Consider the following 25,956-nt stretch of genomic DNA (forward strand, 5'->3'; position numbering starts at 1 on the left):
TAATTCAGTAAAGAAGGATTACATGAAAAGGTATTTGGACTGTTTACTGAAGGGAGGTGTAGGGGGAGATCCTTCAAAAATAGTCCCGATAGTGTTCTAACCAAATATATGGAAAAGACTAAGAATTTGGATGATCTTGAGCCACTGTATAATAGCATGCACAGTAACTCACCTAAAATAGATTGTTGGCTGATAAAAATGCAGCTGGGCATCATGCTAAAAGCTAACCATGTAACTCAGAATGGGGTACACCAGCAAGGGCAGCGAATTCCAAAATTGCTCTAGGCTGCCAGATGGTCATTTCCTTTTCAGCAGAATTGCATTCTCTGTTTTGAAGACTGGACTAATTTGGCTGTTCTGACAAACACAAGTGCCCTGTGGTCTGTGGTGACAACAATTACAAAAAGGCACACTGCTTCCTCGTCTGTCCATTCATTGACACCAACCTGCGTCTGAAGGCTTCCAATTCATCTCTCACAGCTCCAAGGATCTGCTGATAAGCGTCAGCTTCTCCAGACTGGATTGCTTCAATCGCATTTTACCTTGGTTGATAAATCAGAAGATTTGTGATCTTCATCTAACTTGGCCCACAAATACACAAATATATTAGTTACTGCTCTTTGGTTTTGACCAAAGCAAACTATTATGGAAAAACAACAGAAAAAATAATTTATCACTTCTATGAGAGCATTTTGTTTCTCTTCTAACTTTAAGCAACTCCTTTGGTTTATTCCTATTTAACCAGGCTCCCTAGTGTATTTATCTGGTTCTGAACATTCTTTCGTATAATAAACACTGCTGAAAATAACATCTTATGAATTACAATAACAGCCTGAGAAAGATACTTTATCCCTATGCTATGCTAAAAAGTTTTTGACAACAGTCATATTTAGATACTCTCCAAAATTAACCAAACATTTTCAAACACAAAGTTTGCTTCCTCAAACCTTTCTTTCCAAGGAGTAAGAATACCTAGTTCTCAGAGTGCATTGTAATGCTAATGAAAAACTTTTTTCATACCGACTTGGTTGAAGGATATCCTGTCCTTCTGCTGCATTATTAATACTGCCAAACCACTGGAAAACTAAGTGCAAATGCCAATTCACTTAGTGCTATCATTCGGCTCTACAGAATTTTCCATTTTAGCTACAGCGTGTGCTAAGTAGCAGACAAAAAGGTATTTTACATGCAGTTCTCAATAGTCCTTGTTTATTTTGTGACAAAAGCCTGACCAGCATATTGCCTATGTTCTTATTTGTCTATAATTTGTTTCTTAGTGTGTTTATTTTTTTTTCAGAAGAAGATTTTCATGAGGTGTTATACTTCTGTGACTAAAAATATACTGGTATTCCTTTTCAGGATAACAGCTCTTAATTGTTTTCCACACCAGATATATAAAGCAAATTCCATGTAAAAAAAGGCAACATGACATTTTAACCCCATAAAGTAGAAGTACAATTTAGTAATGAAAGTAAATGAAGAAACGTATTACTTGAAAATTAGAAAATCTTTTGTGGGTTTTGTTGTTGTTGTTGTTTTTCATTTGTTTTTAAAAAGAGAGCAAACTCCTAGAGCTAGAAGATGCATATTATGCAACCATGTTCAAATATCCTGTTTGGTGTAGCACTGTTTCCTAAAGTGTACTCTGGGTTGCTCATAGATGTAAACCACATTATTGTATTTATAAGATTTGGATTTGAGAGTCTGCTGTCAGAGTACACATCTTCAAACTGCTCTTACTTCTTTCAGCTACCTCTACTACTTCCATCCTCTTGTATTTGCCACAACTGTTCTACTAAAATAAACAAAATATTTTAGGAACGTGTTTGTTAATAGCTAAATATTGTGAGAAAACAATGTTGAGATAACAGCCGTAAAAGAGTTACTATAGAATTTTTGAAATGAAAGCAGCATTTCTGGAATTATAACCAGATACCCCCAAATTCCAGCTTTCTCACAGGCAGAAACTCGGTCCATTTCCTCAGGTTCACCCCTCTCAGGCTCTTCCAGACAATATGGCAGATTATGGAACTCACTTTATTCCTTCATAGCTTCTTGCACAACAGAACAACTTGCACGCCCTGCCTGTAAAAGCTCTCCATTCTGACATCTTTTTTTCTTTCTTTCATTTGAAAGGAAAAAGCATGGAATACATTGTTAACAGTTTGTAATTCTAAATAAAGGAAATAGCAGACTGGCAAAACACATTTGTTCTCGCTCAAAAGCACACACCACAAGAGGGCTGCATTCAATCTCACTTTTTGAAATTCCTATTTCTCAGCATTTAGTTATGCAATCTGAATGTCCAACACTTTTCTCCTGTTTCACTTTGAAAAGATGCAGCTCCTTATGAGACTATTTGAGTTACAAGTTGAGACAGAGCATCTTGATGGTGGCTTCTGGAATGCTTTCAAAGTGATGTGTACCTACTCAATTGAGTTCCTCCTCTCGACCAGCTGAGAGGCAGTCATCCCAGAATCACAGAATGTCAGGGATTGGAAGGGACCTCGAAAGATCATCCAGTCCAATCCCCCCACCGGAGCAGGAACACCCAGATGAGGTTACACAGGAAGGTGTTCAGGTAGGTTTTGAATGTCTCCAGAGAAGGAGACTCCACAACCTCCCTGGGCAGCCTGTTCCAGTGCTCTGGCACCCTCACCATGAAGAAGTTTCTTCTCATATTTAAGTGGAACCTCCTGTGTTCCAGTTTGCACCCATTGCCCCTTGTCCTATCGTTGGTTGTCACCGAGAAGAGCCTGGCTCCATCCTTGTGACACCCACCCTTTACATATTTATAAACATGAATGAGGTCACCCCTCAGTCTCCTCCAAGCTAAAGAGGCCCAGCTCCCTCAGCCTTTCCTCTTACAGGAGATGCTCCCCTCCCTTCATCATCTGGGGCCTCAGGGGTACGGGGCTCCTCAGGACAGCCTCCGGCAGAGTAGACAGAGACAAAGAAGGCATTCAGTAACTCTGCCTTCTCTGTATCTTCTGTCACCAGAGCACCCACCCCATTCATCAGTGGGCCTACATTGCCTCTGGTGTTAGTTTTATCTGCCATGTATTTGAAGAAGCTCCTTCTGTTGTCCTTGACCCCTCTTGCAAGGTTTAATTCTAAGGAGGCCTTAGCTTTCCATGGACCTCTAGCAAGAAGCCAGTGAAGCTCATTCTGAACAACACTGCTCCACTAGCCTGGGGATGACCCAGAGTATTTCACAGACTGAGCAAGCTCACTTTGCTCATAGTCTTGACAAGTTGAAACCCATGTTGGCTTGGTTACCACAACGTCTTCAGTTTGGGTGTAAAGTAGCCCTTGTCTGGCCACAGTGCCTTCAGTCAGCTCGGAGGGGGTGGCACAGTAAAATAATTTTGCTTTTAAAAAATCATGGAGGATATATCCTTGCTGTATAAATTCTCAAAGGCTTAGAAAGATTCATTTTCTCTAACTGTATTAGCAAGGTTTTAGAATACAACCCTTGTCCTAGTTACTTTGCCAGCTAAGACTGAAATCAGCCACCAAAACTCCTCTACATATATGCAGCTTTGTATACACACAATATACCATACCTTGCAGGAAAAAACCCACCATGTGAGTCACAGGCTCATTATATTCTATCAGCATTTGGCTGTTTGGTTTTAATGAATTCTGTGCTGTCCGTTGCTATCCAAACGAAAAGATGTGAAAAAGAATATGCTGCTGGTTGATTACAACGTGAGTCAAAATACAGAAAGGCACAAGACAAAGTCAAGAGAATTTATCCCTTCGAGAAGGAGAATAATCTTTTGAAAATGTTCTCTCCTAACGTACAACACTGCTGTTATAAATCAGAAATTACGTATATATTTTAAAATCGAGTGCACGCTTACGTGCTTGTCTCAGTGTGTAATGTCAACTGAATTTGTTAGCACCACAGGCAGTGTAAATCCTGATGAATCTCCACAGCCTCTCAGTATGGTTTGGAATGTATTATTTACAGGTTTATTAAATATTTGCAATGCTGTGGACATGCAGAGTGTACTATTTGAGACAGCTGCAGTTTAACTGCTACCTGCTTCAACAATGCTAATACACCAGTGACATGGTTGCTTCAGACATACAAAAACAAAATACCTGCCTCAAAAAGACACAGTCCTAGCAGATAGTATGTGAAGAATGGGAAGGAAAGAAGGAGCCACATAGCTGCTGAGCACATGTTTCATTTAATTCTCTGATCCATGCTATTAGAGCAGCAAAGAAAAGGCCTGACAGAGGAAGCCAGGGAGCTTTCAGGTCTTTTGGAAGGAATGCTTTTCTGGATAAATGAAGGCAGAAGCAGGACTGGTTAAATCACAGCGCTGCTGCTGACAGGATGAACCTGGAGAGCACTTAGGCAAAGAATCCTTTTGAGGGATGATTTTTCAAAAGCATCCAAGCAGATTTAAAAGAACACTAATTCTTATAGGATTTTAAATGGGACTTATGTCCCTAAGGTCTGCCCTCTCTGTGTTTGGCTTTTCAACATCAGTACCCATAGCAACTTCCAGGCAACGCAAACGTGCCATTGCTCACAAATTCCAAAGTCTCTGAAGCATTTTTGAAAATGTCTCTTCTTTTTATTTATTGTGCATGTTATGCTTTTCTCCTAATAGATGTCCTTATTGTCTGTGCAATGCCAGAACCCATCAGGACAGGCTGGCTCCTTTCAGAGCAGCTCAGTGAAGGACCGGTGATCGGAACAAGCCAGCCAGAAGGTTGCTCAGGTCCCCACTTCTGAAACTGTTTTATAATCACCAAGAGCACTTTTTTTGTTATACTGCAAGGTCAACAATGACTACCAATGCAAACAAAATCACAATTTTGCATATGTCTGAATCTGGATGATATGTATTTCAGACATACTTAGTTTAAGATACGAGCATTAGGTTTTAACAGTATAGAAAGGGATTGGGGCAAATGCATACTGAACAGAGTTCTCCAATTCTTAACTAGTAGCCATTCCACAGAAAAATGAAATCATGGGAAAATACATTCACACCTTACATCTGTAATCTTTAACATACTTCATTATAATATTTAATTCACAATGTGCAACACTTCATATAACTGGCATGGCACACAGGCAGTAAAGGGAAAACCTTCCTATCTCAGCCAATGTTTGGTGAGAACATTGAGAGCAAAGACTTTATTTCCTGCCCTTCAGAATCCTGCAGTTCACGAAGAGGTTGACATAACAAGTCCCAAAGACAGCAACATTTCAGGTTACATCCAAGGTGATGAATGAGGTGAACAGTTGAATTTATACTGAAGTTTATGTTTTGATAAAAATCTATTTTAAAATGCATTTATACTCTACAACAATTTTTCCCAAGCTCCTCTGCCCTCTTATGTTTTTCAGTTTTCTGTATCAGTACCATAGCAACATCCAGGACTCATGAATGTGGCACTGCTCTCAACATCTCTGGAGCACAACCTTGCAAATGATTGCCAAACTCAGGGATTCTGAGTCAGCTTGGAAAAATATGATGCTGGGGTAATTTTTGTACACCCTGAAAATAACGGCAGGGGATTGGGAGGAGGGCAAAGGGAAGAAGAGTTGAAGCTGCAACAGCAGAAAGGAACGAAAGAAACAAACTATTTAAGGTTTAATTATATATAAGCAGCAAACCTTGCAAGTAGAGGAGATTGAAAGTTTTATTACTGTCTTACAGATTTGGGGGCTAAATCTGAACAGCTTGAGGGTTCCAACATTTCCAGTAACTGAAATGATACTCCACGGATCTTCTCCCCTGCCAGCAATTACTCATATAGAAAAATGGTATCAGGAATACACAAAATACATTTGCAGCAACTTTAATGCAGCTGGAAATGAAAACAGCTAGCATCTGCAAAAAGTGGAAGAGTGGGGAATCCATCAAATATGATTGAGTATCTCCTCTACAATGGGACTCCGATTTCGGATTAGTCTGCTTCAGACTGTAGATGCTGCTATTTTTCTAGTGAAACCCATCAGGAAACATCATCTCTTAACTGAAACTAAAGCAGTATTTTTTCTGGGAAAAAGTCTGTTTAGGCTCCTCTCTACTCAGAACTCCTTGAAGTAATTATCTGCCTTACTAACAGAGCCGAGAAATGAGTATGTTGTGTAGAGCATCTGGTAATGCCATGTGAAATAAACAGATATCAATAGTATTCCTCTATTTACAGGAATTAATTTCAATTTCAGCAATAATTAAATACGCTACCAATCCAACCAACATCCACTGCAAAATCATGGATCATTGGCTGCCAAGAACGAGCAGTAATTAGTAAACTTGAGCTTTACCCAAGGCTCACCTCTTGTCTGTCCTGCAGCCATAAGTCTTTAAAAAAAACCCACAAAGCTCAGTACTCTGACACAAAAACCCCAACCCCCTTGACAATACTTACAGTATCCAGTACACTTTATTAGTACCAAGTCTGTCACAAGGATGTAGTGAACAAGCCCACAAAAGACTGCTTGGTGTTTTGTGCAGGCTCAGGGGAGCACCAAGCGTATTGCAAGATCCTGTGCTAAGTTTACTGTCCTGCTGTGAGTGACACTATAGGAAAAATCAGAACACATAAATATCCCAGTCAGATGACTGACCTTTCAAAATGCACATCCAGAGAGATGCTGACCAAATCTGGATCAGCAGAAACACCTTGTTACACGCACTCTTGGTCCACCGCCTAGCCAAAGTGCATAAACAACGAGAAAAATCTTTTTAAAAAATATCTTGAAGAGGAGATATAAAAAAAAGATTTTTTTTAAAAAAGGGGGCAGGAACGTCTTTTCTGAAGAAAATAATTCTAGTTTTTACTAAGCAATCATTTTTCCTGAACTCATTTGTGGCCAAGCTTCATTTCTACGTATGCGATCTGATGAGCTAACATCGTTCCAGGCCTCCAGTTGAAGCAATTAAAAAAGTCCACATTCGCCAAACATTACCACATTGTTACCACAGATACTGTGTATTCTGAGTTAAGGGAAAACAGTGGAAACCTCTAATACCACTGTGGGTAACTGCTGGCAAATAACTTTTTAATACGGTTACCCCAGCGACTATTAATAACCTGTGAGGATGTAAACGGAAAATGATCCACCGTATGGTATATCTGCTTGTCACAAGCCATGACTCACACCTAAGAGAATGTAAGGAGATTATTTCAGTAGATGGATCTTGATAGGCTCAGGAACGTAAAACCTGAAATATTTTTGATGAGTACCACGGGTGTGTGGGTGACAAAACCAACAACATGTCAGCCTGCAAACACTACAGGTAGCAGCGATTCTGACATGGATCCACCATTAACCTTCCAGTGAAAGGTTGTGCTCCCTCCTCAAAAGTGGTGGAGGATGGAAAGAGGAAAGGATGGGGGCTACGAGAAAAGAGTGGCTTGGAACAAAACCAAATCTTTTCCAGGAGGACTGAAATGATGGACTGTTTGCCAGAGGGTTCGGGAAAGTAGTGCAGAATACCACTCCAGTAAGACATGAAGGAAGAGATAGTAACAGAAACTTCAACGTGTACCAAAGGCCAGAAAATATCTAACAGATAGCTGGTGCTCATTCGGGGAAGTACGTCAAGCCTAAAACATGCAGATGTTTGCAAGATACGGTAATCATCGACGGTTAACATGATTCTGGAAAAAGTCAAGCTGCCCTTTCCCATGTTACAGATTACAGAGACAACTGTCAGCGTTCACAATAAAGCACAACAGCCTGCACCAGATTTTCTGCATTGTTGAATTTCACAGACATGCCTAGTGATAAAAGTGTGGTTTTGAACACGGTCTTTGTCTTTTTTTAAATGAACTAATTTGTTATTAATTTTCTACCAAAGCACAAAAGGCATCAAAGGCATTCGAGCTTCAATTTACATACTGATGTTTCTATATCAAAGGCTATGCTATCTAATGCACAGGATCCAATTGTCATAAAAGCACAAGTTCAATTGTAATGGCAACCAGTGAAGCTCTAATACTGCATTTTCAGCTAAAAAAATGCTCAAAGCTCTTTCACAATAGCTCTGTAATTTCTGAGTATCAGTCTGCTTAGTAACATGACTCTGAGAGGGACACAGGCACAGAGAAAAAAAAATGGGGAAGAGTTTCCCTGCATTGAGGAACGATGGTTTAGAGTTACTGCTCGATCTCTGCAAATCTGACGGACATACGGGTGAAATTAGTTGACTGAGGCCTAAACTTAATGCTCATGTGGCCACTTACATTTTCCTATTTCCAAAACAGACTGGTTTTGGTTTACACATGCATTGAGCAACCGGCACAAACAGGCGAGAGCTGCTCTGAGAGATGGTACTGCCGGTCAGCGTGTAAGCGCTGGCTTCGCCAAAACCCACAGATATTTTGGCAGTGGCCCAGCATATCATTCTAGGAGACAGAAATCTCTTCAGTCACAAAGAGGGAGGCTAGCTTTCATTAAAACAAGAGACCTAACTCTTACTGTCATCTGATGTGGAGCCTTTCTAAGTCCTGTGCCTCTGTCACACAGGAGACAAAGTAAGCACAAACCTGAAAAATTGCTGAAATCCTGCTTATGAGGTTCAGTTTGACCACATAAAACCTCTATGAGTTATTCAGCACTTTTTTAATCAAGACCAGCACACCTCATGCAATATTTATGTGAAGAGTAAAGGAAATTTGTATATCAAACAGGAAGCAGTGTATTTAATATGCAAATCCATTCATTCATACACCCTGCCCATCATAGCCTGAGCTTTTCAGTCAATGAACAGAGCTATTACAGACCTGAATTTTACACCTGCATCAATTTTCCCTTAAAAAACCCAAATATAACACACTTAGAAATTGGCATTACTTTGTTTTACATTTGATAGAACAAATGACATCTGTCTTGTAAGCTGTATGTAGCAGCATCATCCATAACAGAAAATGAGCCTTTGGCAGTATCATGGTTGCGCTGCCCACTGACATTTCATCCACTCATAAAAGCAGCCTCCTGCCTCTCTCTCTTTCAAAGCCAGAGTAACAAAATAGCTCTGGGAGCTAATATACTCTGGCTACTTCAAGTTGGAGGGTCTCATTAATGAGTTACTAAATTGGGAGCCTCAGCTTTAAACACCATTTACACAGCTACGTCAAATTTGAGCACCTCAGCTCATGTGATGACTGCAGGGCTCAAGACAGAATAACCTCCTAAAGATGGTCCCTAAACTATTTAGAGCTTTATACAAGAGCTTACTATTAAGATATTCTCTTCATATGTGTACAGTGAGGACACCCAGGTGCCACTTACAAGGATTTGCTGTGTAACTGGCTACTTCACATCCCAGCCAAGGTGAAGTGAACCACATGTGCCAGCTTTCCAGAAGTGCTGATTGTCATTTCTTATTAACTGTCTTAGATATATATTAATCTGCAAATCACAAACTGTCTCCCTAGATTATTAGCTCAAAAGTCTCATGTACCCTGTTTCCCTGAAAGACAGGGTCTTATATTAATTTTTGCTCCAAAAGATTTTACTTTTTTACACGTACAGCTGCCCGGACACTATTTAAATTGACTTTTTAAATGAACTGTAACTAGGGCTTATTTTTGGAGTAGGGCTTATATTTTGAGCATCCTCAAAAATCCTGAAAGATCATGCTAGGGCTTATTTTCAAAGTGGGTCTTATTTTTGGGGAGACAGGGTAAGCACAATGTACCATAAACCAAATAAATGGCCTTAAGAGTTAGGTACATAAATACATATACTATAGCTCCCAGAAGAGCATACAGAATCTATATAATAGTTAATAGGTGACACAGGATTAAAATATTTACACACACATATATATATCCTGGATTGTACACCAAATTCAATCTTCCTGCCCTAGCAATGAAACAGATTGGGATACTTGCATGCAATTACTGAAATCTTGTACAACTGTAAAACTCAGGTATAAACAGTAGAAGATACAGACTGTTTTCTGACTGTGTATATATAAACACTTATTTTGCGGCAAAACTATCAATTTTGAATCAATCATGGTAACAGGATGACAAACAGTTCCTTTCCATCAGTAAGGATATGCCATGAAGGCAAGCATGTTAAATTTGTTGTGTTTTTTTTTTATTATTATTTTTTTAAAAATTATTTTAGGATGCTGCAGTTGGCAGCTGCTATCTGCAATATTTTTTCATTTGACTAATTATGAACCAGAAATAAATTTGAAGCTGAAATACTATAATAAGGCAAATAATTCTGACTCTTCCTCATACTGTAAAACCAGTAAAATATAAACCTCATAATAGGACCATCCAGTCCAATGTATCTAGATATTAAAGACTGTTGATGGATATAGAGGAAGTATCAAAAAGAGATCAGTTAAAATTTAATGTTGGCAGAAATGATTGTCTGAAAAAGCATGAATAATCTTCTAATGATGCTTTAAAGTCTTAGCACTGTCTTAACACTTACTGTTTAGTCCTGAGAAAATACTTAAAAGCCATGAGGCAATTTTAAGAAAACATTTGTAAACAACGATTTTCTCTTGACAGACTATTTGGCTACAATTACAGATATTATGCCAAGACAATATATGCAATTCAATGAATCCAGACAATATTGAATCAAATCAACTAGTATTATTACCCATCTCTTTGAAACTGAACATTCAAGCCATCTGAACTTTCAAAGTCATTTGGCATTTCAGAAAAAAACTTTATAAAATACAACCAGGCCTGAAAACCTATACTTAATTTCTGAGTAACCTCCTGACCCTTCATAGAAGGATCTCACAAACTAGATCTTCAAGAGCACTATATAAACCATAAGTGTTTTTAATTAACATGGTTAAAGGCATGTTTATAAAAGTCTTAAATTCCTGCACGTTTCTGCCATTTTCGAAGTCCCACATTTCGTAAAAGGAGATGACTTGCCTTAACCCAAGTTATGCCAAAAATTACTCCACACATAACATTTATTCAAAGTTTCAGGCTTTAAAAAAGGATTAAACATAATCTTAGAAGATTGTTAATGAGAGGTATTTAATGATGAGTTTTAAAAAAAAGTCATGGCCAATCTTCATTTTGGTGAGTTAATTTTCTGTTGCTCATGCACATGTTCTGACTCTGCCTTTCCAAAAAATGCTCACCTTTGTTCCCCAAAGAAACACAGTGTAAAGCTCTAGTAATTTTTCACCGGGTGCTGATTGAAACCAGGATTCATAACAGCTGAAGCAAGACGAATGTCATACTTGATCAAGTGAACAGAACCAGAAAGAAGGAAATCAACAGCTTTATTTCTCTCTGCTTTCCATCGATAGCCAACTAACCAGATGTGACAGTACTTGGGATTGCAGTGGTCACTTTGGTCAACAATGTTTGGTCTTTCACAAGGTAATTCCTCTGGCTGCCACAATAGGCGATCAAAGCGATCAGATGTTTTTCAGCACTGAGAAAATGTATAATTAATTGACTTCATACAATTTCTTTAAGTATTTTGATAGACTAGGGCCAGAGTGTTTGCAGAAGAAAGCTTTAAAGCATGCTAGTAATAAAGGCTAGTGCTATTTTGAGTAACATGCATCACTAAAGGTTAATGAAGATTCTCACAAACCTGCTTTATCTGTCACAGAGACTGTCGCAATAGACTAGAAATTCAGTGATTGTTCTCAAGAAAGATGATCTTGCAGAGGTGAAAAATGCATGTATTTTGTTAATCTGTATTTAGTCTAAGTATATTTAATACTTCTCCATCTTTATTAGTCTTTACTGAATTTTTTTTCCTCTCTTACTCAATTCCACATCTTCAGGTAACACTCTATACTGCGTATCAGGTAGCGAACTGACCTTATCCAGCTATCATGAGGTTCTTCCGTCTTTGTGTTCTCATGTCTGTACTGTATTTTATCTCACCATGCAGAAACAATAACATTATATTTAACTATCCTACTTAAAATTATTATTGAGCCAAAGGAACACACTTCTTGAAAAATCAATGCTGAACCAAATTTACGTATTTCTCTTGCTTAAAAAATGAAAAGAACTGCAGTCCTTATTCTCCTGAGTATATTATTAATTATACATCTAAAGCACGTTCATAGTCTGTGTTTACTCTTGGGTGATTCTAAGGTTTATATGAATGAGAAAACAGTAATGTGATCGTTTACAAGTAAAATAATATTTTCACTCTCTTGGCACCTCAGCATAATGAGAGGAAAAACCAGTCAGCTTTTACCTGGGTTTCTATTTAGAAGAGTCAGCTCAGGAGCTGAGAGCTGTCACTCATGAAAAGCTAGAAAGTGGAAAAGAAGGTGAGAGACTCAAAACCCAAGAAGATGTATTGCCTAAACAATTTTTCTTTGGTGGAACTTATATAGATCTTTTTTCCTTAGCTCCCATAATCTCAGCAATGACTTAGAAACTATCACAGCAGCACCTACAGGCAAAAGAGATCGAATAGTTGAATAATGACCAGCTAAAGGCAAGAAAGGCAGCCAGAGGAATTTGAGTGTTGGTCATCCCTGGCAAAAATCCTTTCACATGGTTCAGAAATTTTTGCCACCTGTGGGAAGCAAAGGACTGATAACTGCTCAGATTGTGCTGTCAGGGTGCAGATAGCACTTCCTCTAGGAAGAAACTCTCCCGTAGAGATACAAGCAACATTCTACTGAAGGTTATTTTTTCCTGATTCTTCATTTCCCATTCAGAAGGGTTGCTAATAGTTATTTTTATGTAATACCAGGTAATTCTTTCATGCTACAGCTTGTGATGCGTATTAATCAGGGTTCTTGCCAAATTAAATTAGTTTTTTCAACATTTGAAAAGCAGTTAAACTTCTAATGACATTTTCCCCCTCTCTTCATCAACCTATTTTTGCAGCAAAATAATGTACTCAGGCCTGAAGTAAAGACACTTGAGCCTCAGGAATGGAAAACAGCCACGAGCCAAAATGTATTCACAGGAGAGCTGTAGGGCAATAAGTTTGTCATCTATGCGCAAAAATACTTTCAAAGACGTAAACATGATGTTAAAGTCTCCACCACTCCCTCCTTCATGTTAAAGTCACACACGCTGCTTTGTGCCTGCTGTTATGAGCAGGAAAAAAGGAAACATGTCTATTTTTTATGATTATTGCTACTATTATAGCATTAGGACAGTCCAGAAACAGGCTCAGTATTAACACCATGTCATTAACAGTCTTGGTTTTCTTTATTATTCCTAGTATCAGAAATGAGAGCTGTAAAAACTGCTTTCTAAGAGTATAAATAAGTCAAACCAGAGCTGAACAATAACACTAGGTACCAACTGTGCCATCAGTATCTGAAAATCTACCTGGACGTCTATATTTTACAGATGAAAGTATGTATATTTATGCAGGCAGATAATATACTGAAATGTTTTGAAGTCAAGCAGCTACACTTCAGTTGTCCATAAAAATAAAACTTTTAAACACAAATGGTCTGTTATTTGGCACACTTGCAAACAACTGGAAAACAATTCTTAAATTACTAAGATTTAGTATTTTAAAATGCTAGTCGAACTACCTCCTCACACATAATTTACTACATAATAGCATACAGTCATAATATATATAGCATATAATGCCTATCAATGTACCCAATACCTAGTAAATTCAATGCCAAAAGCATATTAATATTTCACACAATGTTAATGCCTTAAATAAAAGTAGGACTTAAAAACATTTGAGAGACTGGACCAAAAAAAAATCATCTAGGAATGTTTTTGCCTTTTCCCCAGCTCTGTACTGCATAAAATTAGTCAATCAGCCTCAAATATTTTCCTTTCTATAACCCAACAGCCTAATTTGCATACCTCTCTAATATAGCAATACAAGAGAAAAGCATTTTTATGAAATTAGAAAATGACTGTGTAACCACAAAACTAATTTCTGCAGCAAATACAGAATCTTTTTTTTTTGGTTGATAATATTTCAAGTTGAAGACATTCCTTTAACTGAAAATTTATTCCAGGCTAGAAACATTTTTATGCACTAGGTTAACCTAGTGCTGAAAAGTTTTAAGTAAAACAAGCTTTTGAAATTGCATATGTGGCAATTTTTTTTACTGCAGCAAATTGAGTAATAAACATTCAAGATAAATGAAAATCTAAGATGTTCACCACTGAATATCCAATAAAAATAGGGTCAAATAGATACAAGGTCCAGGGACAAACTATAAAAGTATTTGCAGTGATTTTAGAATATATGCTTAGTAGGAATCAGGCAAAATGCAAGTCAGCTCTGCTCCTAAAATCCAAGCAAAGATTCCAGCAAAGGGGGAAAAAAGGTACCAGCAGGCCCTTATTCTTTTTAATAATCTCAAGCTTCTTCCTTTGGCAGTCAGAATAACTACCATATGTTAAAGATCTAGAAACCCTTTTCCCTGCAGAACTAGGCTATAAATAAGTCACTTCATATCTATTGTATATGTTTATTTTCTTCAACCTTACATTACATTCACTCATCTGTATTTAAATCACTGCCACATTGCTTCCTTTAATGGTTATGCCATTATGGTCTCAAATCGCATTGAAATGCCCATTCCCTGAACAACCCACAGACACCTCAATCTAACAAGCAATCACACCTTTCTACTCTGTTGGCCTGATAACAGGAACTCAGTCTCTACTCCTAGATTAATCCAGGGGGATAAAGACCATTTCTGGGTAAAAAGCAAGTATCACGCATTCTCTTAACCCACTGCTCTGCCAAGCAGCACTATTTCACGTGGCTTATCCAAGTCCCCGTCACCTGAAAAAGGTAGCAGCACTGGGCAGCTGACGTGTGGCACTGACATGCTGCTGTGCATTCCCCTTCTCCAGTTAACACAGCAACTTGCATCTCAGCTCTCAGACTTAAAACCAGAAGCTTTTCAGAGAGGACAGTGTTATACATGTCTGTGTGTCCAGTGCAGTTAAGGACTGGTACAGACAACAATGCGAACTTCCTTGGGACCGTTTCCACTATTTTTCTGAGGTAGACTGCTCAAGAAGCAACAATATTAAAAAATATATACAATATTTAAAAAAAAAAAAAGGAAGAATGTTGTTTTCAACCACTGCGTACCTCCTGATGATATTAGTATCTCACAAATCTCTCCATGTTACAATCATTTTAAGTAGGGTTGCAAACAAGAGCTTTTTTTGTGATCAGGATACATTTCTGAAATGACTTCAAGCAGCTTTGCAAACACCAACTTTTACAGCTTGGGTGAGATTAGTTACCTTAAAGGAAAAGAAGAACATACAAATATAGAGCAGGATTACCTTCCCTTAGACGTTCAACCACAAAAGTGAATCCAGTAGTTCGCGGATGTAAGACGTACTCGTATTTTTTAAGTCCATTCTTTTCAGCAAATTCATTACTGCGGGCTTTGGTATTGGCTGAAGGAGAGAATAAAAAGCACCATTTTCTATTAGCGTGCATACAGACCAAGAATTAAATATAATGATTATACAGGAACAGTACAACAGCAGTTCACGCAGTACAAATGTGCAACAGCTTTTCAGATGGAGGCAGACTGTGAGTGTGCTTTTGGTGGGCTCTGTTATGATATGAGGAAGAGCAACGTGGATTGCAAGAAAAGCCTTTTTACCCTCTCATTTCAGCTTAGAAAATTATCACAAATCTTTCACATTTATCAAATGGAATCTGAAATCTAGAAATTAAAGTCAATGGATCATCGTACACTTCAATACTCATTTTACAGTAACATGTTAATTGGTCATTTTTTTAAAAAAAATCAAAAGGCACAATATATAGTAATGTAGGTTTGGTATTACGTACAGATATATCTCGAGGTCAACATTTAACCACGTTAAACTTATTTTGGAAAGAAAACATTAAATGGAGGGAGACACTTAATCCAATACATGGCACTTTCTATCTTCTTTCTCAACTTGAGGCATTTTATTGATCAACTGGTGCAGCACATACATAGCCTGTTCTAATTTTTTGACCAACCGTCGCAACACACTCTTGCTACTGTACATAGCATATACGAAAGGCACCTGGAGAGCAGCGTGGCTAAACCCCACGACAAACATGTTTCGAACCACTGGTGGAATGGCAGGAAGATGTGCCAGGGGAGGTTCAGGTTGGACATGAGGAAAAGGTTCTTCAACCAGAGGGTGCTGGAGCACTGGAACAGGCTCCCCAGGGAGGTGTCACAGCCCCAAGCCTGACAGTGTTCAAGAAGAGACTGGACAACACCCTCAGACACACGGTGTGAACTGTGGGGTTGTCATCTGCAGGGGCAGGAGTTGGACTCGATGATCCTTGTGGGTCCCTTCCAGCTCAGGACATTCTATGATTCTACAAAAAAAATTCCATTTGATCAACTAACTTATTTTAAAACTTGTATTTATATAGTCTTCGAGGTGTTGTAAAAGACAAAATCCCAGAACAGATCTATGGAAGAAAATAATTGCCTAAGCAACATATCTTTTTCAAGCAGAAACAGCTCTTTTTTTAAGTGTTCACAGTTAATCTTAACAGAGATGGGAGACAAAGTGATGGAAAACAAATTGCTGCTGAATACTTTAACAGAATTGATACTTGTAGGTAAGTCCTTTCCCTTACAAGCAGAATAATTTTTTCAGTAAGGGAACAATGGCACAAGTGGACAAAACAACAGTAGTGTGAGATGTCCTTTCTGCAGTCATGAGACTCTCCTACACCTTTCTTTTTTTTTCCTAAATTACATGAGCTCTCTTTGTTTATCAAAAAATGTGTGTGTCCCTCCTAAAGGACCATCTACCTATTAATAAATTAATAGAATATCAGTATACTGACTATTTTTTCCCTGTGACCCACTGTTTCCTCGCATAAGAGTACTGCTTTTCATACATGCAACCCTTAAGATTCAGTGCACAGATTTACCGACCACGTGATTTGGAGGAAAGGAAAACTGTTGCACAGTAGCCAAGCAAGTGATTCAGCAAAGACAATCCAAAGATTTAATTCTTGCCAAATTGCCAAAACGTACAAATACTTTAAAATATTACACCTTCAAAAAGCTTGCTATAATTACAGAATGTGTGAAATACTAAAATTACACTTGGCTATATAACTTAAACTTATCTTTCCTTGGACATATGCATTATGTCTTTAACCACATGGACAGAGTATCTATTTTTGTCTGCTCGACTCCTATTCCATTCAATGTTGAAAACAGACTATTCTGCATCAGTGAAGAGAACCTCCCTCTGGGATCCCTATCTCTGTGATGGCAAAATATGCAAAGTGGGTCATGAACAAGACTTGAAATGGCAGCAAAAGCAAGAATAATCTGGTAATTATTAAATGTTCCTCTGAAAAGCCAGATTCTACCTGTTAGACATAGCTGTATTGCACTATTACCTCAACAACTTAAACTCTTTATTTTCCAAGAGATGACATTGCACACCAAGAGCGCTCCCATAAAAAGTGTACCAGTTCCTTTCCAGATTCTGTGGCGAAATTCAAGTAAAATGCTTTAAATTAATTTATCACTAAGTTTTAAGCTAATATATTGTTTCTTGCAAAGGACAGAGGAAATGTCATCCTCATTTTCTGCATATCCAAGTTTGGGTTTCACGTTGAAACATTTGCAATCTGCAAATCAAGTCAATCAAAGCTTTAAACACAAGTGCCATAAGTGTCTACATAAAGTTAAGCATTCTAAAAAAGTAATAAATCTAAGTCTCAAGCACCTCAAACTGCACACAGCTAATGAGTGCTCAGCAAAACCCTCTCTGTATGTCTTCTCATTAGCACTTTGTTTCAAAGGGAGCATGAAAATGAATTCCTTGGTATTTCCGAAACACTCCTACTTGTATTGCAGGAAAACCAAAGAGTAAATGGGCAGTTTTGTTTTCTGAGAAAGACCTAATTAATACTGAAGAAGAGGTTTGGGATTTCCACTGCCCAGTGCCTCAAAGTAATAATCTTTAAACCTTCTCTTAGTGCATCTCCCCACACTTGGAAAGAGCTCACTGTAAACATCTGCAAAACATCTTCCAAATTTCTCTTTACTACAATGCCTTTCTAAAAACGTATGAACAGCTGGACATTGGCACGCTGGCCAAACTATTCAGCTATTTCCTGGTATTTGTATCCCTGTCTTGCCTCTGGACTCTAAGTTTCATGTAACAGAGATTGTTGCCTTCCCCTTTTGCACGACCCTAGCGTAATGGGATTTTAGAAGTAGAATAACTCTCCCAGCTAATACAATGATCATTGTCATCTGGAAAAATAATCTCCCTGTTCCCTTCCTAACAACTATCAAGCCACAGGTCTTTGTGCGTTAAACAATATTTATTACAGCAAGTCAGGAAGGCCAAAGGGTTTTGATGCTTTCCTGAAAGCAAGGGTAGGCTATGCCTTCACTCTACCAAAAAGTAAGAATAATGCCCTTCCTCCCCTGCTCTTGCTACTCTCGGCTTTTGAAGAAAACAGTTTCTTACTCTACTATTACTTATGAACAAATGCACTGACTACCATCTTATCTGGTGTAAGCACCTGGGTGCCTACTGCTGTTGGAGATCCATGTGCAAGACACCTTTGCCTAGACCTTCTGGGGGAAATTCAGAGCAAGTCTCCTGCTCAGAACTGGATTCAATAAAAGGTAGAAAATGTGATGTTCCCCATTACATGAAACCTAGAGGTTAGAAAACTGATCCAGGAAATTAGAAACCCATTGTTTTTATCCTCTCCAACCTAAGGGAATTTGCACAAGAAACACCTCTTTAAATTCCCTTAACCAACAGACCAGGGCTGCAAAACTTAGGCAGATGCCTCATCATTCTGCAGTCCAGATGACACCATTCTCAGGTAAAAGAACACAAAAAGTGAAAGATGCCTTTGTAAGCCTGATAGTGAAAACATTTCCTTAAAAAGAGGAAACATATGTTCTCTTCTTTGCTTCCAACCAACTAACACAAATTCCATAAAGCAGCTCTAGAAGGAGTGACTGGAAATGAACTCAGTTTGGGTCTCCTCAATCACAAAAGGTCACTCACATCATTTGGCTAAGGGTAATGCCCCCTCTTGCTCATTCTCTCTGAAAAATATGAGTAAGCATTGCCTTCTAGAAAAAAGTATTTTAAGCCAAAGTAAATCACCCCCCAAGTTTTTGCTCATAATTCCTACTAGGTGTATTTTGCATTTTAACTCCTTGGTTCTATTTGCTCCTATGATTAAAAAAAACAAAAAAAACCCCCACATTATAATTTATTTTTATGGAAAGCAGCCAGTTTATCAGTAGAGGGTGATGCGGGACCTTTCCTGATCCAGAACTGCTTCATGCTCTGTCTCCTCCAGTCTCGCACCCACTTGTCTCTCCTCCCATCTCCTTCAGCTAATACATGCTGCCTCTCAAATGGTATGTTCTTTGGGGTGGTGACAAGTACAAGAAGTCCAGTTTATTTGAGTCTTTAGACACTAGTGCAGAGCAATTGTCAAACTACACAGAAGAACCAAGAATTTAGGGGTTCTGGCCATAACCCCCTTTTTTTTTTTCTCCAGTGCTGCCTTTCATAAATCATTTGATTACTTTTTTTTTCATTTATCTCAAAATTATGTGGGCGAATGCCATTTATCACATTTTTAAATTACTAGAAAAGCTCAGAAAGTCAGCACTTTCCAGAAGCACTACACTTCAGAATTCAATTTAATGTAACTGGAGGAAGAAATTATGCTAATGCATTGTCTTGATTTTTGAGTTACAGATTTTTAAAAAGTTAAATTGCTTTTGGCCCCGATAACCAGATAAAGTAAACAAATTATTTTAAAGTCAAATTATATTTTTAATTTTTGAGCTAGTTTTGAATTAAAACAAAAATCTCTAGAATTTTGTTTTGAGGAAAACCATAATACAGTAACAAGCTACATTCGTGTGAGTCTGAAGAGTATTTGGAACTAAAACTCCAAGACCCATACCCAAGCTAGGTCTGTGCTCCCCATGAAATACGTATGTAGCATTAGCTCCTTTTAAACAAACAAGCTCACTTGCTTTTACAGATTCAACATTGTCCAGGCTGATGTGTTTTGCTGGATGTCACCCAAGGAAATTATAAACTTCCCTGATCATCCTACTGGAAAGCTGATTCTGACAACTTTAATACAATTATTTCCGATCAATTCTCAACTACCTTTTTTTTTTTTTTTTTTTTTTGGCTAGTACTAGTGCACTGAATTTGAATACTAAGTACTACCTTTTCCTTTAGCCTGACTTGTGATAAAAGCATGCATGTACTACTATGACTTCAAGTGCTCTCAAATGATGTTGGTAACAGGCTATGAAAGAATAAACAAAAGTACTCCAAAAATGTCTTTAATTTTTTGTTTTTTAAATCCTCATTTATCTATCAGAGGTTTGCATAGAAAGCATAAAAGCTATATTGGCTCACAGTTAATATTTTAGTAAAAAGTTAAGCAACTGTTCTTATTTTTGCTACTTTCAAACTACTACATGTTAAGTCAACCTCTACCAGTGCTTTTGAACAATCATTTTTTGCATTACCAAAGTACCTCACATTCACTAGAAAAGAGAAAAATCCAGTTGCAGTTGATACCTTCTAGATGCAATATTGTATGTGATCCACATCACAACATTCCTGCCTAAATCTGGGCTCTACCAAGCTTCCCTACTCATTTTTCAGCTGTTCCTCAAGGAAAAAGAGGTCTGTGCAATCACACTCTGTCCACCCGTTCCCCTTAAATTTTGAAGCTGTTGCCACATGCAAATGAAGTTTGATGGAGACAAGAGATTCAAAGATCAATAAGCCCCATGGAAGTTTTAGAAAAACCAATGGCTGAGTGAAGGGGAGCCTCCAAGAGCAGAGATCTTGATGATGGGAAAAGCCAGGGCAGGCTCGATGGGCATTTCATCTGCCCAGGCTTTGGGCACAGCATGCAGTGGTCTGGTCTGTCACTTAACGCGTGCGCTGGTGAGGATGAGCCACAGCACACGGTGCTTCTTGCCCAGACAGCAGCAAGAGATTTGCGGGGGAAATGTCACACGCGAAGAAACATAAGGAAAAAGGACAAGTTGAAGTGAAGACCGTGTATAGGAATGCAGACACAAATCCATAGGAAATTAGGCTTTAGCTGGCCCAGAGCAATAGAACAACTTTTTTTTTTTCGTTATTGCTTTCTGAAGAATTACTACAAAATGTCTTGTAAGGAACACCAAGAAAAACAAAAGAACAAGCAAAATGGTGAGTTGTATTCCAGCTTTCCAAAAGGACTAGACTTATGCTTGCTTTGTTTTCTTCTGGGCTTCAGAAAGTCTAGCTATATGGTTATCTGCTGAGGGTTTCTTTTCAAGCAATTACAATAAGATACCTTTGATGCACTTAGCTTTAACCTTGAAGTACTCCAGAGTGAAAGGATGACCAACCTATCAGAAATAATTATACAATTACTACCTCCGACCCTATACATCCAGTCTGCAAATATATTGTTCAAGGTTCATGACATTAATATTTTTTAAAATTTATTTAAATAGGGTCTTCCACCACAAAGTACTTCACTGACTTGAAGTCAGGCAGTTCTCCATGTATAAATACAGTCATACTTCACATTTCTTTGAAATGTTTCATTCTCAAATACCTGAAAACATTATACAGTTTCTTACGAAGAGGAGTAAATCTATCACTGTCATGTGTACACTGTGAGGATAAAAGAATTATAGCAGCATAGAGCTTCCCAGCAATTCTGCTCTTCAGTGAAGTACATGTAGAATATTTTTTTTCAGTTTAAGCACCAAAAGAATTTTGTTTTCAGAAGTAATTAGCAGTTTTGGAATTTGGTCAGAAAACAAGTCATTGCCTCTATTTTTTGTAAAATATGACCATTCAGAACAAAACTTGTTCATTTTTTATTCTAAAAGATGGAACATAAGGTTGCAATAGGTCCTAATACATCAACAAAACAACAGTTTCGTGAAAATTATTTTTTCAAAATGTTACACAAAATACATTATTATGTTCTGTCATTCTCACGGCATAAAGTTATTGCTTGGTCAGGATTAGCTCATCAAGGGATTTTGCCCTGTCTCCTATAATATTTTAAAATACATGAGCTAATGTTTCCTGTGAAGACAGATAGGGAGAGCTATTTACTCTCACAGAAAAAGCCCCAGGGTTTTACCTGTCTCTATAGATCTTATTATGCACTAATATAATACCAGGGTGGCATTTGTTACCGATGGCAGGTTTGATTACTAAACACCGCACAGTTTAACGTGCCAGAAGCCAGCAGGGCTGCCCCAGGAAGCAGTGCCCCATTGCCTGCCCTGCCCATCGCTCCGACCTCCACCATCCCCGCGCTGCTCAAACCCCAGGGAACAACCACCACCCATCCACGATGGCGTAACCTGGCTTCGGGAGAGCAGCGCAGTTAGTGCAGATATCCACTTGACGCTGCAAGGTTAAAGAGTACATGTTACACCTGTATGACGACAACAGAAAACCAGAACAACTGAAATACCTCAAAAAAAAGAAATCTGTGTTCAGCAATCAAATTATAGAATTTTTTGATATTAAATGATGAATCTTGTCCACATGAATTTCTCAGCAGATGGCATCAACAGCATATACTTAGATTTAGTCTAATTAATTTATATCAGTTACAAGAGCAGAGAGAAAATGCTGTGTTTCCTTAAGGAACTTCACTTTCAGGTGGGAACATCCCCAGCCCTGCTATGGGACTCTGCAGCACACGTGTTAACACACCATGGCTGTCTCAGGTCTCAGCTAATTCTTCTTTTTTAAAACTGCAATATGAAACTTCCTCAGTTCTTTAAAATCTGTTGTCTCTGAGGAATACTGAGAGGGATTAGAAGGTATAGATAATTTATGGAACAAATTACAAACAATCCAATTCTTTCAGTCATCTTGAGATGGAAACACCTGTTCAGAAAGTGTGTGTAACCTAAGGAGGAGTCTCCTGACTCCATGAATAAGATTAAGATTTCATCTCATAATTCAGAGCTAGGAGGGAAGAGTTGTTCATAAATTCAAAGAAAAAAAAACCTTAAAGTGAGATAATTCCCATCTTTCTTCCTAATTCTAGATACAGTAACTAAATGTTGTTTCCCACAGCATTCTCCTGGAAAAGCTGGCAGCTCATGGCTTGGACAGCCATACTCTTCACTGGGTAAAGAACTGTCTAGATGGCCGGGCCCAAAGAGTTGTTTAATGGAGTCAAATACAGTTGGTGGCCGGTCACGAGTGCTGCTCCCCAGGGCTCAGAATTGGGGCCAGTTCTGTTTAATCTCTTTATCAATGATCTGGATGAGGGGATTGAGTGCACCCTCAGAAAGTTGCCAGATGACATTAAGTTGGGTGGGAGTGTTGATCTGCTGGAAGGTAGGAAGGCCATACAGAGGGATCTGGACTGGCTGGATTGTTGGGCTGAGGCCAATTGTATGAGGTTCAACACGGCCAAGTGCTGGGTCCTGCACTTGGGTCACAACAACCCCAGGCAGCGCTACGGGCTCGGGGAAGAGTGGCTGGAAAGCTGCCTGGCAGAGAGGGATCTGGGGGTGTTGATTGACAGCAGCTGAACATGAGCCAGCAGTGTGCCCAGGTGGCCAAAAAGGCCACCAGCATCCTGGCTTGTATCAGAAATAGTGTGGCCAGCAGGACTAGGGAAGTGATCATCCCCCTGCACTCAGCACTGGTGAGGCCGCACCTTGAATCCTGTGTTCAGTTTTGGGCCCCTCACTACAGGAAAGACACTGAGGTGCTGGAGAGAGTTCAGAGAAGGGCAACGAAGCTGGTGAGGGGTCTGGAGCACATGATGAGGAGCAGCTGAGGGAACTGGGGCTGTTCAGCCTGGAGAAAAGGAGGCTGAGGGGAGACCTTATCATTGTCTACAACTACCTGAAAGGAGGTTGTAGCATGGAGGGTGTTGGTCTCTTCTCCCAAGTAGCAAGTGCTAGGATGAGAGGAAATGGCCTCAAGTTGTACCAAGGGAGGTTTGAATTGGATACTAGGAAAAATTTCTTCATGGAAAGGGTTGTCAGGCATTGGAACGGGCTGCCCAGGGCAGTGGTGGAGTCACCATCCCTGGAGGTGTTTAAAATATGAGGTTCTCAGGGACATCGTTTAGTGCCAGAGTTAGGTTATAGTTGGACTCAATGATCTTGAGGGTCTCTTCCAACCAAAATTATTCTATGATTCTAAATCAACAAGAGATATCACGTGAAGCAGTACAAGATGAATTTATCATCTTTTAGCTAGGCTGATCAAGTGATGATAATTCCCTACAGTGTGATAGCATCTGAATACTATACATATTTTTAAGGACATTGAGAATACAGAAGAAAAAATAGCAGTATATGTTATTTTTGTATTGTGTCTAGTATTTACTGATCTGGCATTGCAATAAAATATTATTTGAGAATATCTGCAGCAAAAAGTATAGTAAAAATCTTTTAAATAAGCTAAAAGGTAGAAGTTTAATTGTAATTGATTTTGCTATTTGAAGATAATGCTTATCAAACCATTCTGCAGGCATGAACCACCAGAGAACATTCATACAATGTTTTCTTTTGTTGGCAATTGACTTGTCTTCAACACTGGTTAGCAGCTTGCTAGTGATGCCCTAAGATACCTGTATTAAGGTAGATATTTTATTAAGAATTAATAATATAGGATCAAACTCATTGAATTTACTCATGATTATGTTAACATTTGTTTTAGGGAGATATTTTTCTTACAGAGACAGATAGAGGCCTAAGAACAAGTATCTCCATTTTCTCCTCTTAAAACATTAGCCAAGAAACCTAATAGAATCATTAGTTCTCCTCATCCACCACTCTTCCATACGTGTGAAATGATATTGCACTGTTTGCCCAAGGAATATGTGAAACGGGAACATGCAAGTAATCTATTCCAGGTCTTGAAACCTACTTTAGCTATGCAATGTACATACAGCACTGGCCAATATAAAGTCATTTCAATTATTAGACACTTTGAAATGTAACAGTTATTTCAGGAAGACTAGCAAAGTCTCCCAGTGGAACTATGTTTGTGCCTCTCAAATCAATCAGCACACATGATCATTTCTGCTGTCCATGAGAACCCAATCTTGCTCCTGCCTTCGACTTTTTTTAACTATTCCCATAAACAACAAAGAATTTCCACTTTGAACATTCCACAAGAGGATGACAAATGCAGCCTACCTGTGAGATCAGTTCCTTCCGGAAAGATGAGGAGTTGTAGTGGTTCGTGAATGTCACAGAAATAATCCAGCATTTTTTCAAAGTGACTCTTGTCATCTTCCCACTTTCTCTGAATGAAAACAAAGGCAGCAACCTGCATTGCCCAGCCTGGAGTTTAAAAAAAATACACCTTTAGTAATGCTTCACTCTGTTACTTCCACAGTGTCTGTTATTCCAAAATATTTTATAAATTGTGTTAGACACAACAGTTTATTTGCTGTCCACCTGTTCTCACCCCTGATTAAGAGTACTTAGTTACCTTGTAAAAGGAGTTTTGGATAGGAAGCAAAAGAATGCACAATCTAAATAAATAAATCTAAATAAATTTTGAATGGCTATGGTTTTGCAAAACTCAAGGTACCAGAGTTAGAAAAGCTTTCCAGAGAACAAGAACAGGGTCAGTGCTCTCATGAAAGGAGGTTGTAGAGAGCTGGGTGTTGGTCTCTCTTCCCAAGCAGCAAGTGATAGGACAAGAGGAAATGGTCTCAAGTTGCACCAGAGGAGGTTTAGATTGGATATTAGGAAAAATTTTTTCACAGAAAGGGTTGTCAGGCATTGGAACAGGCTGCCCAGGGAAGTGGTGGAGTCACCATCCCTGGGGGTATTTATAAGACATGTAGATGTGGCACTTAGGGACATGGTTTAGAGATGGACTTGGAAGCGCTGGGTTAACGGTTGGAGGGCTTCATTACATACACCTTCTTATAATTTTCATCACTAATGGAAGAAAACAGAACTTTGTTCTTTACAGTTAATTACA

At 38.6% G+C, this 25,956-nt stretch overlaps 1 protein-coding gene across 4 annotated transcripts in view; it reads right to left on the minus strand.

Moving 5' to 3' along the window:
• LCLAT1 (lysocardiolipin acyltransferase 1) overlaps positions 1-25,956 on the minus strand; it is a 124,242-nt gene that overhangs the window by 38,700 nt on the left and 59,586 nt on the right. For all 4 annotated transcript variants that reach the window (XM_065632613.1, XM_065632611.1, XM_065632612.1 and 1 more), the window contains 2 exons: positions 25,158-25,304; positions 15,250-15,366 (listed from right to left, as the gene is read on the minus strand). In XM_065632613.1, the coding sequence (XP_065488685.1) occupies positions 15,250-15,366; positions 25,158-25,304 (264 nt within the window). The remainder of the gene's footprint in view (positions 1-15,249; positions 15,367-25,157; positions 25,305-25,956) is intronic.

This window comes from Caloenas nicobarica, chromosome 3 (genome assembly GCF_036013445.1).
Source record: "Caloenas nicobarica isolate bCalNic1 chromosome 3, bCalNic1.hap1, whole genome shotgun sequence".
Classification (NCBI taxonomy): domain Eukaryota; kingdom Metazoa; phylum Chordata; class Aves; order Columbiformes; family Columbidae; genus Caloenas; species Caloenas nicobarica.